The sequence below is a fragment of the Herpailurus yagouaroundi genome, unplaced genomic scaffold, assembly GCF_014898765.1.
Source record: "Herpailurus yagouaroundi ecotype Mexico unplaced genomic scaffold, PumYag 164, whole genome shotgun sequence".
NCBI lineage: Eukaryota > Metazoa > Chordata > Mammalia > Carnivora > Felidae > Herpailurus > Herpailurus yagouaroundi.
The window spans coordinates 15,665,920-15,681,063 of record NW_024412405.1 but is presented as its reverse complement, the minus strand read 5'-3'; the positions used below and the strand labels follow the sequence as shown (position 1 = coordinate 15,681,063).

Here is a 15,144-nt window from a genome sequence, read left to right as displayed (position 1 = left end):
TCTGCTTGTTCAGACTTCACAGCGTGTGTGCGAACACGTTATCACGCCTGCTGCCTGCTTTGAGTATAAGGACTCGGCACATCATTTTCACTTAAAACCAAAGAGGGCCCAGGAAACCCCCCAATTCTCCATATGACTGGAGATGGAGCTAAACAACAGATTTGTTTTGGAATTGGCCTATGTGATTTTGGGGGACAGGACATATTTCTTTTAAGTTGTAATTTACCTTAGCTAATATTATATTGTTACACTGTGGATTTTTTTTTTTTTAATTTCCGTGAATACTTGGCAGGAATTAGGGCTTCTGTAAAGATACTCCCTGTGCGTGCAGATGGTTGGAGGGGGGTGGTGGCACATAGGCTAAGAGGCAGGTTTCAGAGTTACACCCCGGCTCAGCTCCTGTCCCTGCCCTCGCTCTTTTGGGATCTTAGGGGAGCTGCAGTTGTCTGTCTGGATAAGAGAGGTAATCCCTCCTGCTTCTCAGTGTGAAGAGGACAGAAGAAAATAACGTAGCTAGAGCACTCACCACATCAGCATGTTATTAATATATAACATTTGTAGAATTTTGTTGATAAATCACAGCACACAGAAAAGAAACGCATGTATGTCTGTTTTAATCTAGCCACAAGAAAGCAATTTAGAACTGACACCAAAAAGATCAGTCTTTATTTTGGGTTTCCTAAATGTGAGAATTCTGCGTGAAGTTTCCGTGTAGAAGTGGATGCTTATTATTTAAACTCTACGTTAGCTGCCATTTGGGAGGTACCTGTTAGTACTTTGTAAGTCTCCTGGAAGCTTCGGGTGAGAAATCCTGTGGCATCTTGTGGGCAGTGGGAGAGAAACCATTAGCCGATGGGATTGTGTAAGGGAAAGCTAGACTGTGAGCAGGGTGGGGAGGTACACAGGCTGGGTGGGCACGTGACAGCCCATCCTTGTAACTGGGCCCCCAGGAGAGGGTAGGGAGGGGGGGGGGGAGGAGTGTTTATAGATAATACCTGCAGAATACTTATTTAATATAAAATCTACTCATGTAGTTATCTAGACCTTGGATTATATAAGCCTATGAGTTGAAGAACGTTTATTTTAGGTAGTAATCTTTAAAACAATGGCATGCCAGTGGAATTCAATTTTAAAATGTTTATGTTGGTAATACGTGGTATGCTTTCTAAACTTTAAACTCGATAGAGATACATGATCGATCAATTGATCGATCGTTAGTTTTCAGTTAACTGGAATATTTATTTTGGCTGCTACCACTCTTGTTAAAATGAGGAGTAAGACAATGTGTTTGAAAAAACGCTATCCCAGATGCCAAAGACCTGACTCCTAGCTCTGTGACTTACAGCAAGGTCACTTCGCTCCTCTGGGGGTCGTACAAGGAGATTTTTTTTCATTCGCTAAACACTTTTTGTTTTGTTTTTGGAGGCGCTGCATTTTCTGTTTTTTCCAGTCCAACATGCCCTGATTTTAATTACTACACTCACCTCTTTTTGTGCTGGGTGAAAAGACAGCCTGAGGGGAATTCAGAAAAAATTCCATACCCTGGAGCTTGTGAGCCACTGAGAAGGCAGTGAGCCGCAGAGAGAGAAAACGCCCATCTCTCTGAAATGACAAATAAAAATATATTGCATTGATTGTATTTTCTCATATTGATAAAATCTTTTACTTAGCTAAGGTATACTACATAAAGGGAAGAAAGAGTGATGGTTAAGAGCTTGAGTTTTGGAATCACATTTACGGGTTTTGAATCCTGGTTTTATCATTTACTTAGCTGAGGTATGTGGCAAGTAATTTAATTTCCCTGAGCTTCAGCTTCCTCATTTGTAAAATGAGGTAGCAATACCTATCTCTCAGGATTGTAATGAAAATTGAATGTAATTATGCAAAAAAAATTCTTAGCACACACACAAAAATCTTAGTACAGTGAGCTGACAGTAATGCTGGTTATAGTTGTAGACACTCACTTGAATGACGTCTGGGTGGATCTGGGAGAACAGGTAATGTTTACTTGGCAAAAACATACTCTTCTGATGCTGTTGTTAAATTTCATTGCACTTTGCTAGTGTTACTTGCTTATTATCTGACTATTGTCACTAGACTCTGAGATCCTTGAGACCAGAGCTGTCCTTCTCTTGTACACCTCAAAACACATGATGAGCACAATGCCTCCTGGCACATCATTTCTGTGGTGGTGACCTGGGTAGGTTACACGAGTTCCTCATAGATGGCAAATAAGTCATAACGGGTTTGGATGCAAGGAAGACAAAAAAATAGGAGCTGCAAATAAAAGGGGTTCTTCAGTCCATTCTCTCGGATTACCATGAAGGTTATAGGGCTGAAATATGAGTTGAAGTATGAGATTAGAATGAAGGCCTCCAAGTGTGGTACTAGCTCTCTAGGGCCCCAGGCACAGCCAGGCGGGTGAGAATAATTTCACCCAATACTTCAGAGGGCGTTTTATTTATATATGGTTGTATATATGTATGTATGTATGTATGTATGTATGTATGTATGTATGTATGTCTATTTTTGAGAGAGAGAGAGAGAGAGAGAGCACAAGTGGGGGATAGGCAGAGAGAGAAGGAGACACAGAATCTGAAGCAGGCTCCAGGCTGTAAGCTGTCAGCACAGAGCCCAATGCAAGGGCTTGAACCCACAAATCCTGAGATCATGACCTGAGCTGAAGTCAGATACTGAACTGACTGAGGCATCCAGGCATCCCAGTTCAAAGGACATTTTAATGCCTTAGTTCTTTATGGTTCTTTTTTGGGGGAAATTTTAAGTGATTATATACAAGTAAAGTTTTCCCCTGCTTGCTAAATTACATTCAATTACATAGGTGAATTAAAGTCATATAGGCAGCTTTTGATTAGTCCTATCAACTGAGAGGATTATTTGAGATACTGTAAAAACAACATTTTGATCCATAAAATGGAGCTCTGTCCTCCCCGTGACAATCATGGATCTGTCTGGTGCTAAGCAGATTTAGAGCTTTTCAGAATAATGAAGAAATGTTGGCGATTGTAACAGTCCAATAAAGAGGGCACGCTCTGAGTGGGGAAGCTGGTGTGGGGCCAGGAGGATATTGTTAATGAAAGAAAGCCCTGCAACAGAGCATCTGAAATTTGGTAATCTTCGGAGGCACTGAAGTCAGCTTCTTAGTATTACCAAAAAAACGGAGAAAGATTTTCCAGGCAGAGACTAAGCTTCCCAGTCAGTGTCAAAGGAAGCATGCTCTGGAACAGATTTGAGTGGATATTATATTGCTCTCTCAATCCTGTCTTTCAATAATACCAGCCAGTTTTTGCCAGATCATGCACACTGATAGGTGCGAATTTGAGTCCTTGCTGAGTAAGTCTGCTATCCGTGTCTTTCCACAGAATGAAGAAAAAAAGTCTCTGCAAGAGAAAGAACCAAGTCACAAAACCAAATTGTTAAAAATTGCTGATGTAGATGTGGAGTCTCTTAAAGACTTCAGCTCTGAGTACTATTTGTCTCTGAGAGAACTCACAAGGAACTCAAATGGAAATGGTACTTTTCTTGGAATAGAGTCTGAATTTACTGACTTAAAGTTAAATAACATGAAAATATATTAAAAGTCAGGAATAAGTGAGCCAGTATTTTAAAAAAATTTTTTTAAATGTTTATTTTTGAGAGAGAGAGAAAGAACAGGGGAGGGGCAGAGAGAGAGGGCAACACAGAATCCGAAGCAGGCCCCAGGCTCTGAGCTCTCAGCACAGAGCCTGATGTGGGGCTCAAACTTGTGTATTGCAAGATCATGACCTGAGCCAAAGTCAGACACTTAATTGACTGAGCCACCCCAGCGCCCTGAACCTGTTTTCAAACTCATGATTCTTGCAGAAGGTTCAGGATGGCTTAAATGAGTATAAAGACACAAGTCCCAACATTTTTCCTGCCTAAGTAATTTATCCTCTGATTTGTGACGACACTGTGTACATGTTTGCATGCTCCTTTGAGCGAATTCACAGTGCCAAGCCGTAGTTTATGATTTCTATGATTGTCACCCCTGATTGACCACGATTAATAATTAGAGACTTATTTTTAATCGACCATGGTATCCGGCCCTGGAATCTGATTTTAGAAAGCTCAGTATTTTTTAAGAAAAACCTCAGACTGTTGCTTCCGGGGGTATGTATACTAAGAGTAATAACTAAGGCACGCTTTTATTAGGAGTGAAGACAGCCTGAACTCTAATGGGAGGCCCACGATAGAGAAAAACAGAAAGTACCATTAGACCGTAATCCCACAGTCATGTCCTCCAAGTAGAAATGTTCAGTGTTAGCTCACTGTTAGCCGTCTGCGGCGAAAGCGTGACGGGGGGGGGCATCTGAGAGCAGCTTGCTGTAGGACTCACGGATGTTTTGAAGAGGTCGGATGACCTACATCTAACGACCTGGCAGGCAGTCTGCTGGTTTTATGTGCATAATTGTGTTCAAACATCATAAAAGAAAAGCTGGTGGTGGAAATCCAGGATATCCTTTTTAGGTGGATTGCATGGTGTTTAATTTAGGCATCTTTTATAAAACCGTGAACTTTGCACTCTTGGTCCGGCCAGCTCTTTTTCATCAGTGCACTTCAGCCTTGAGTCCTTTCGGTCCAGTGTTTTTGTGCAGGCTGAAGGTGTTTTGTTGCACTGTACCCCAGTGTTCTGTTTCTGCCATCGCCACTAGTGGGAGCAGTTGCAGAAGATTCTTGTTTACGGGAGCATAATTAGTGCTCTAGTGCGGGATGATGTGCTGCTCCCTGTTGTTGTACTCACTTCAGCTGTCACCTGGGTTTCCCAGAGAAGGCAACACGACAGTGAGAAAAGAAGGGACCACAGGGCAGCATGTGTTGTGTGCATCACTTCTTCCCAGCTGTGAACACAGGCTGTGAAATTGCCTCTGTAGCCAGACCTGAAAATGAGCGAGTGGACGGTACCTTCCTGATCTTCTGTTAGGGTCGCTTCCTGCTTCCCCAAGCTGGCAGTCAAGGTCACTCTTCCATTACCATTACTGTGACTCAGATCATGGGAGAAATCCTGTCCTGCCCGGCTGGGAGTTCAGTCAGTGATATGGCACGTAGAAACAGACGAGGCAAAACTCGGGACAGGCACAGGTGGTGGGTGCATGCCAGATGCTGTCAACAGCGTGGTGTGGCCTCGAGACCTGAGTCTGGCCCTGCACCTCCTTTGGGGGGCAGGCTGGGAAGGGAGCCCACCTCGGACCTGCCTTGTCCCTTCTCGCCCTCGCCCCCCGCTTTTCTGTCTCAGCTCTTCTGTGGATTCTGCATGACCAAAAGAGACCCCTCCCACTTGGGCTTCATTTTATCCTGAAAACCACCATTAGGCTGGGAATGGCATCCATCAGTTTTTGCCTTGCAGTGGAAGTCTGTGGACCAAAAAAGCTTGAGGATCACTTCTTTAATTAAGAAAAAAACCCTATTCTTCAGAAAAAGCATAGGCAAGCATGAGAACACACAGCCCCTAACGTTTTGGCATACTTTTCTCATTCCTTACTTGTTTTTCTGGGTGAGTGTTCCTCCCCTAAAAGGATTTCCTCTGGCCCTCCACAGTAAGTGATTTCCTTTCTTGTTCTCTGTAGCATTATTTGTCCCTTCGTGTGGGGACATCCCCTAGGCAGCAGCTGCCTTGTCTATCTTTGTATTTGCTTAAGGCATCAGCAGAGTACTGTGACCAGCCATATAGGAGGTGTTTATTGTTTATTAGCAATCTATCACTAAATGATGTTATTTTGTATTTGTCTCCCACTAGATTGTGGTGATAAGCAAGATAGCACTTATCTAGCACGGACTTTTCATGGGCTCTGTAGAGGAGGAAAAATTTAACCTCTTTCCCCCTCTACTCTTCGAGGTTCTCAGCTGAGACCCTATAAATTAGACTGACAAAAGATGCTTTAACAGGAGAAAAACAGTTGGTCAACCTGAGCATCATGCATACACGTGGGAGCACCCAGTGATGAGTAACTCAAAGAGCCAGTTAGAATTTGGGCTTATATGGCATCTTAACAAAAGAACAATACGCTCACAGGTAACAAGACAAGGGACAGGGCTTCTGAGCTCCTAGGGCGGCAAATTGTGGGAAGGCAGATCTATGGAGGAAGTAATGGAAGGCAGGGCTAGTTAGTAAAGTGTTACGGAGAGCCCCCTGGTGCCATTTGTGAGCTGATCAGAGTGTATTGTTGTCTCTGGTGGTTAACTTCTGTCCTTCTTGGTAGGAGGGGTAGGTGGCACAGGGGACATCTTTACAAATTTATGTCCTGCTTTTAGGCAAATGGGGAAGGGCAGAGAGCTTTTCTTGTATCTTCTCAGTTGCCTTCCACTCAAAATAATCCCCATGCCCAAGTGGCCTCTTTGGGAATGGCACATTCTGCTGATCTTCAACACCTTGTATGTGATTTGCAAATAGATGTTTATGAAATGGAATTAAACTGAAAGCAAAGGCAACCTTCCATTTTCTAACCAGAGTCTACCTGAATAATTTACCCTGTGTGGGGTGCCTGGGGAGATCAGTCGGTGAAACGTCCGACTTTGGCTCAGGTCATGATCTCGCGGTTCGTGGGTTTGAGCCCCACATTGGGCTCACTGCTGTCAGCACAGGGCCCACTTCAGATCCTCTGTTTCCCTCTCTCTCTGCCCCTCCTCTGCTTGCACTGCCTCTCTCCCTCTCTCAAAAATAAATGAACGTTAAAAAAATAATAATAAATTACCCTGTGCAACAGAATAAATAGATGGAAAGCTCTGTGAGCCTTAGAGCCCAGAGGAAAGATACTGGTTGGTTCAGGAGGCGTGGGCTCTGCAGCTGGCTTTGCCTCTGACTCGCCTGCAGGGATCACTTCCTCTTCCTTTCGGGAGACTGGGGAGATACAATCAAGTGATGGCCAGAAAAACACTTTGAATAGAGTTTAAGGCGTTATGCAGATACAAGGTGTTCTTATTTCCTCTGCAAGCTGCAGTGGCAATTTCTGATGAGCATTAGTAAAGGTTGGCTTGTTAGGTCTTAAATACTGTTTACTCCCCAAAAGAAGTAAGCTGTAATGCATGTGTAATGCTTCCTCACAGGTATGAATTAGGAGCTGCTCTGTTTATTGGATGGGCGGGAGCCTCACTCTGCATAATTGGTGGTGTCATATTTTGCTTTTCAATATCTGACAACAACAAAACACCCAGGTATGAAAAAGAGATAAAAATGACCTGTTAAAGTTACTACACGTGCGGCAGGTTCTAGATCGCTCACACGATTCCTAAACACGTCGAAAAACAAAACACAACAAAAAAGAAGCTTCAAAAAACTAGAATTGGCAAAAGTGAGGAATATATAGTGAATATAATATTCAATATAATAAATATATTGAATGGAATAAATATATACTTCGTTAAAGTTAGTTTAAAAAACAGAGCTCATCATTCTTACATTCCAAAGCTATTTCTGTAAGCAGAAAGATGGGTTTTATGACAGGGTGTGCTGTATTCTTCACCTTGACCTCGTCATTTTCACACGGGCAGACATTACTGATGAAGGTCACTAGGGTCCCCCAGGGTCCAGGAAGAGGAGTTTTAAAAGAGAAACAACAAATGAACAAGCCATGAGTTTCCTCTGCTGAGATTCCCGTGGTCCCGCTCACTGGTCAGAAATGGCAGTGAAATGTTTGGGGGTACAAGAGAGAGTGCTAACTAAAAGTAGTCAGGGAGGTTCTGAAACTTGGCTGGGACAGAAGTGGGGGAAATGGTTTCTACCCTCCGTGTAAAAAAAACGGGATCTCCGGTGTTTTGCCTTGCAGAATGGGATACGCATACAACGGGGCCACATCTGTCATGTCTTCTCGGACGAAATATCCTGGCGCAGGAGGAGATCTTAAAACCACAAACCCTTCAAAACAGTTTGATAAAAACGCTTATGTCTGAAAGGAAAACCACCGCGAGCTGTCTTTACTATAAAAGTGAACTGTTCACAGATGATCCCCGCAAGGCCCTCCTGTAATTCACACTCAAACTATTTTTAAAACATGAATTTGGAGAATTTGCTGATTGTATGGATGTAAATGTTCTTACACAGTTATATACTAATCATTTTCTGTTGTGGCTTTCTATAAGAAAATAAACAGGTTATTTACAGGATTTGTATATATCTGATACATTTATAGAACATGCATTTAGCACCGAAGGATCAAGGATTTGTAACGTATCCTTAATCATTCAGACGTTGCAGTGTTTGCCCCCATTCCTTCTTTTCCTTCATATATTAAACAGAACGGGTATTAAGGAGTGGTATCTTGTGAACAGTGTGGGGGCAATCCGAGCCTGTTCCTCGAAAGATGCGTGGGTTGATGGACAGGTTACATACAGTCTGCGTAGCATTGACTTGTGGTTTCTCACGCCTGTCACTACTGCGACTCTCTGTGAGCGCTCAAGGAAGGGCTCCTGCCCATTGCCTGGCATGTCCACCTTCAATAACTGCTTGGGTGTCTCTGTAGAAAGCAGGTTCTGGAGCGGAGCATCAGCACGAGCTGAGTGAGAGATGCTGATCACGCCTGACTTTGGAGCCCGCAGAGGAAGGTCCTGGAGCCTGGGTGGCACCTGCTTTTGCAACACAGATGTGCCAACTTGATTTAAATTTGGGGCTCACTTGGCAGAAGTCCACCCCCTTCCGTCAGGAGTGAAGATGTGGCAGACACGGAGCTTGGAGCCCAGGGAAAGCCTGCTCTTGTCACTTCCTAGCCGTATGGCCTCCGGCAAGTTACTTAATAATTCTTCTTTTGTCACATCTTTTTTTTTTTTAAGTTTATTTTGAGAGACAGCGCGCACAAGTGGGGAAGAGGTAGAGAGAGAGCGGGAGAGAGAGAATCCCAGGCAGGCTCTGCGCTGTTAGCACAGAACCTGAGGCAGGGCTCAAACTCACGAACCGCAAGATCATGACTTCAGCTGAAGTCGTATGCTTAGCCAACTGAGCCACCCAGGGGCCCCTCCTTTTGGCACATCTTCAGGATGAGGATTATGAAGTTGTTCTGATTAAAGGAACTAATGATGCATGTTAAAAAAGCAAAACAGACTCAAGGTCTGTTACATAAGTATCTGTTAAATAAGTATGTTAAATAAGTATCTGTTTAAATAAGGGTTGAAATAACACAGTGGCCCCTGTGCCTTTGCAGGCAGGACGTGGCTTTTGTGTGTTGCTTATCTCTGTCCTACTACATGAAAATTTGATTGAAAGCACTTACATACAAAGTGAGTACATCTGCATAAAATGGCCTGGGGGAAGTGTTAGAAAAGGGTGCAAGCAGACAAGTGAAAGGGACCCCCGAGGAAGGGGCGAGGAAGGGGTGGGGAGGGGCAGAAGCATAATAAATTGTTGTGACTTTAGATTAGGCTGTTGTGGCACAGCTAACAGGGCAAGCCTAACCCCCCGCCCCCCCATAAAGTAAGTTTAGCTCAGAACTGTCTTTAATGAGTAACTCAGCCACAGTCACAGTGATGTAATGGAGGCCTTTACTTAAAAGGTTGGCAAATTGAAAAAGACATCAAAACCCAACAGACCATTAGTTAAAATGTTACCTTTTTTTTGGAAACAAGAGTACACATAGTACCACAAAGTACAAAAAATGCAAAAAACAGTTTATATGAACTTTGTGACCATTGACAATTGTTAAGAACAGAACTAATAGTTTTGAGGTATTTTATAATATGGGTTGGGCATTTGAAAAAAGGGGGGAAAACCCTACATACACATATGAATTCAGTAATGACCCAATCTTTTCATATTCTGATAAATTGACGTTTAAAACAGTTACATTTTATTCATAAAATATCCAAGGTAAATGTTATACTGCAGAAATGGCGTTTAAAGTTCTAAAATAATTGTTTAATAACAACATGCTTACAATGGCTCAAAGCCGAGTCTGGTACAGGTACTTCTGGAAAATGTATTTAGCGTGGGCCTAGCTATATTTTTATAATTCTAAACTTATTTCTATATGAAAAATAACCAGTCTACTCGTAAGATTTCACTGATTCCACTAATTCAGTTTTAAGCATACTAACAGAATTTTATAATAAATCACTTCCAGTGTGACAATGTATATAAGAAAGGTATTTAAAAAAAAGGCTTTAATTCGAACCCAAACTGGCTATGTTTTAAAAAAATTCACTTAAAAATTAGTCGAAAAAATGCGCTTAAACACTAGAGTACCGCTCTGAAGAGAAAACTTTTTATGACTTCAATGACACATTATTTTTAAGCAGCAGAAGTCTTAAACACCTTTGTATGCTTCGAAATACTGTTGACAGTTTTTGTTTTCAATACTGAATTAGGTGCTGTTAAAGAGACCCTTGTTCTTTGAATCCGCTTCCTTGTTCTTGTGGGAAATACCGTAGGGCAGGAGCGTTAAGGATCCTGTGGGCAGATTACTGAAATCCTGTTGGCGTCTGGACCTTCTGACTCCGGGGCTGTAGTCACACATCTGAAGAGTCACTCCAGTCAGTCACAGTTACTAAGCTGCTTTTCAGCGTGCTTGATTCATCTTGAAGTCCTGTGGGGGGAGGAAGAGGAGGCCTGAGTGATCAAACCAGCACATTGAGGAGCCTGTAAAACTCCGAAACTTGGGTGTCTGAGTCTGTTCACCCATCCGCAGGCCCCAGCGTCCGCAGGCTGTGGAGGAGGCTGGGTGCAGTCTGGCCACGGAATGGCCACGTCTCCAGGACACCCTCACTGGACCCCTACGTGGAGGCTTCCACTCAGCATCTCTCCTTACCTGCATTCAGCACAGGGTCTGGATCCTGACTGTGCTCGATAATGTTTTGTCACTGTTACGGACTCTGAGTAGTAGGTGTAAAGAAAGCAGAATCAAATTATAATAAGCCAAGTAGGAATTACATGGTGGGAAAAAAAAAAAAAAAAGGATTTTCTAGGGGACGTGGGCTTCAATATGATGTCAAGAAGTGTGCTGAGCCACCAAAATAGGGTGGTGCAGAGATTTCCACTTGAGTGTCCTTTAGACATCTTTTCTTTGAGGGGCGTGAGGTCATGCCACGGGGAGAAGAGAAAGGGAAGGTATTCAGAGCATCCTCTCGGTCCCGTGTGCATACAGTTACTGTAATGTACACGGTCGTCAGGTTGTGACTGTCAGAATCAACCTTCAGACAGCACAGGCCACCTGGTGATGGGCACGGTGTGGCAGTATAGGCACGGCTCACACCCTGGAGGAGAGAAAAGTTGACTTGAAGGGCGGACATGGCAATGGCTCCTCTTGGCATCTTACAGAGTGAGGTGGCAAGAGATCTTGCTGAAAATGGAAAGGACAAAGGGAGAGGTCTGCATGTATTAAAGCTACCAATAGGGGCCTGAAGACCCTGAAGAGGGGTCATGAGAGGTGTAGTGAGGGGAGAAAATGAGCCAGACCCCCGTCTGTCTTAGCAGGACACCAACAGTTAACGTCTACAGGTGTTGAGTCTGGACACTAGTGTGACCCACTACTCAGGTGTGGGGGAACTCGAGGTAACGTAGGAGGTGAGGGGCACACAGAGGAGCCCTTCTGTGACCGTTGGCTTTCACCATGGGCAGAATTTCTTTGAATAAAAAATACATAGATTACATTTTATAATTTTAAAAATTAAACATACATTGAGACTTAAGTTCCCGGACTTAGCCAGATGCTAGGTCTCATCCAAGAACAATGTCACCTCAGGGTTTCATTTGTAATTCATCCCACTGGCTACGATGTTGCAAGAGAAATCTTTCTTCAAAGAAAATAAAAACATTTGATGTGTGAGCAGATTAATTCAGGAAGACTTCCAGAAGAATGGCCCCACTCAGGTGTGTGATCAGAAATTCTAATTTTCTGCGAGGCATCTGCATGAAGCATGAATATCTGTATGGGCGTTCTCAAAAATAAGGTTAAAATTAAAGTAATAAAATTAAAATGCAAAGATTAGGCCCAAGTTAAATAAATATATACAGATCAGATGTTGTGCACATTTAGTCCTTTTTAAAATAACATAAAGCATCGATACTTGTATGATATATTAAGTTTAATTAGATATTTATAAGGAAGAAACACAAATAATTAGAAAGTGGACCAAGCTCCTGTTAAGACGTTAAAGCAGCAAACCTTCTCCCTTTGGCCCCTGGAGATTAGATGCAACCCAGGCATTTGGCACTTGAGTAGAATTTGGCTCATTCTTCAAAGGTAGAGGTTCCTTCTGTTCTTGCCCAGTTTTTTTCCCTAAAGATTTTTCTTCCTCTAAGGATGATATGTCCCAGTCTTCATCGTCCACATCTGTGCACTAAAAGAAAAGGAGAGTAATGAACGTTTCATAAAGACACGGTCCATGTTAGCGCCCCTTGGTCGTTCTGTTGGCTAGACTGAGCTGCTGACACAGAATGACTTGAATTTGGGGAATCTCGGAGGATTGCCCATCTGGTCATTTCTGGAAGGGAATGAAACGAACTTGGAAAGCTGTGTTTTGAAAGCAGACAGAACCACCTCTTTTATTGTTTTTGTTTTTTGTTTTTTGTTTTGCCATGGAAATGTAGGTTTCCTACCTCCTCTACCAACCATGAGTTTCCAAAATCCCAGAAACACTACGTTGTAGTAGTAAAGTAAGGGTGCTCCCCAAGTAGGAACTAGGCAGGGTCTGGGGCTCTTCCCTCTGTGATAATGTGACACTGAACTGCAGGAGACGTCACACAAGGGCCCTGCAGAAAAGGCCCCGACTGAAGGAGCACACATTTCTACTGCCCCTTTTCTAAGGAAGACACATTAGCTTTCTCTTGCTTGAGTGATACGTTTTGTCACTTTTGGCTTGTACAACACAAATAACACTACTAAAAGTAGTTTGACAAAATGCTCTGGGTCCCTAGATGGGCAGGAGAAGAGTTAAATCTAAGCAAGCAGTGACTTGGAAGGCCCACTGGAAGACCCAGTCGGCACAGATGAGCGACGCCCGGAAATACAACAGGAGCCCTCCATCCACAGAAACACTTCCGGTGTCCTGGCGTTGGGACCTCGGAATGTGTCAGGGCCTCTCCTCCCTTCAGGGAGAAGAGCTTGGGCTCTGCCCTCAGATCTCTGATGCATTTCTCCACCAACGCCAGCTCCCAAGTGGGGCCAGACCTCGACAAGTCCCCATTTTACGGTCAGGTCATGCCACCGACTCGGATCTGGGGCCCAGGTTCTAGTCAGTCACACGTTTCTGTGTACAAACCGCCTAACACCTGCAAGTGTCAAGCCCGGACATGTGACAGGCATTTGAAAACCTGTAGAACTTGATAAGCACATGTTGCCTTATTACAAGTTAGCACCCCAGTATCTTTGATTCTCTGCAGAATGGAAAGAAAGGCAAGATGGCAAGTGAGATAAGGTAAAAGTCTCAAACTCTGGCTACACCAAGTAACTAGGTTTGTTTAATATTTCACTACAGAAAGAACATACAATTAGTAAGGATAACCCGTTAAAAGATGAATTTCTCTGTGTATGTCTAGCAAGCAAAAGTGATTTCACCTTCAGGTCTTCTTTCAATTCTTTCTTGATGAACGCCTCAGCAACGTTAATCCCACCAAATGGCTTGTTCACACTTCCGTGATTTGAAACCGTCTTTTCAACTTTTTCGGTCAGCGTTTTAATGGAGGTTCCTATGTGACCAACAGGAAATAGGTACAGTAAAAAAAAAAAAAAAAAAATCATTATCTATGTTTGGTTCCGAAATAACTTTACAGGCGAATTTGAAAAAATGTAAGCTTTGCAAAAAATCATATTTATTAAATTAAAATCAATTGATATATTTTGGGCATTGACAGAAAGTTACATTAATGCCCTTATAATAATCCATTTTAAAAAGATCATGATTCCCTAGACTAGAAGTAATAAAGTTTTCATTTTAAATCAAAGAAGGATGGTTTCATTCAAGTTGTGGTCAGAAATGTTCATTTCGGGGCGCCTGGGTGGCTCAGTCGGTTAAGCGTCTGACTTCGGCTCAGGTGGTGATCCCGCAGTTTGTGGATTTAAGCCCCGCGTCGGGTTCTGTGCTGACAGCTCAGAGCCTGGAACCTGCTTCGGATTCTGCGCCTCCCTCTCTCTCTGCCCCTCCCCCACTCACACTCTGTCTTTCTCTCCTTCAAAAATAAATAAACATTAAAAAAAAAAAAAGAAATGTTCATTTCAGCAAGGTAGTCTGTATAAGTGGAATATTCATGTGGGTATTTTCAAAAACAGTATTAACTGTTTTGAAATTAATTATATTTTACATAATTATATGTACATATATAAATCGTATACAATATGATAAATTAATGATATCTGAGGTGTTTGAAATATATAATGTTTAAACTGCATTAAGCAGAACTTCTTTTTTAAGAAATGACCCTTATGCCCCACTTCTCTTCAAATTATCAGCAGTCCTACACTTGGCTTTTCTGCTCCTCTAGAACTGCCCCACCCGAAGGCAGCACGGTGCATAAGAACAGCCATTCTTACAGGCACCCAGTGTATGGGCTGAGTTGTATCCCTCCATGTGCGTATGTTGATGTCCTGACCCCCAATATTTCAGAACGTGATCTTATTTTGAGATAAGGCCTTTAAAGGGGTAATCAAATTAAAGTGAGGTCATTAGGGGGCGGGGCATAATCCAGTATGACTAGTGTCCTTATAAAAACGAGACATTCAGACACAAAGACGAACAGGGGCAAGGTGATGTGATGAGACAACCAGATGGCCATTGGCAAGCCAAGGCCAAAGGCTCACACCAGATCTTTCCCTTGGGGCCCTCACAAAGAACCAACCTTGCCACCCTTGATTTTGGCCTTCCAGCTTCTGGAACGGAGACAAGAAATTTGTTCAAAGCCACAAGGCGTGTAGCACTTTGTTCCTAAAGCCCTAGGAAACTGACACACTTCGGTATCCCCAGCTCCCTCCTCGCCTTCCACTTGCACATCAGTCAGTTGCCGTGCCCTGTCCGTCTTCCTTTGGCAACAGTAGCTTTTGGATTAGCCCCATCCTTCCTGTGATCACTTTCCCAGCTCAGACTCCTGGTGCTTTGTGCCCCTAGTTAGGAACCACTGTCCTAAACAAAATTTCCTAAAGGATTTTCTTTTTTTATTTATTTATTTTTAAATTTTTTATTTTTTTAATTTTT

At 42.9% G+C, this 15,144-nt stretch overlaps 2 protein-coding genes across 10 annotated transcripts in view; one reads left to right on the top strand and one right to left on the bottom strand.

Moving 5' to 3' along the window:
• Positions 1-8,136, top strand: part of CLDN10 (claudin 10) — a 118,085-nt gene extending 109,949 nt beyond the window's left edge. For 3 of the 4 annotated variants that reach the window (XM_040487231.1, XM_040487232.1, XM_040487235.1), the window contains exons 4-5: positions 7,081-7,188; positions 7,800-8,136. In XM_040487231.1, coding sequence (XP_040343165.1) covers positions 7,081-7,188; positions 7,800-7,923 — 232 coding nt within the window. In that variant the 3' untranslated portion in view covers positions 7,924-8,136. The remainder of the gene's footprint in view (positions 1-7,080; positions 7,189-7,799) is intronic. The other variant, XM_040487234.1, reaches the window with a different exon arrangement.
• Positions 8,137-9,485: 1,349 nt separating this feature from the next.
• DZIP1 (DAZ interacting zinc finger protein 1) overlaps positions 9,486-15,144 on the bottom strand; it is a 55,304-nt gene continuing 49,645 nt past the window's right edge. For all 6 annotated transcript variants that reach the window (XM_040487225.1, XM_040487228.1, XM_040487230.1 and 3 more), the window contains 3 exons: positions 13,515-13,645; positions 12,123-12,297; positions 9,486-10,544 (listed from right to left, as the gene is read on the bottom strand). In XM_040487225.1, the coding sequence (XP_040343159.1) occupies positions 10,468-10,544; positions 12,123-12,297; positions 13,515-13,645 (383 nt within the window). In that variant the 3' untranslated portion in view covers positions 9,486-10,467. The remainder of the gene's footprint in view (positions 10,545-12,122; positions 12,298-13,514; positions 13,646-15,144) is intronic.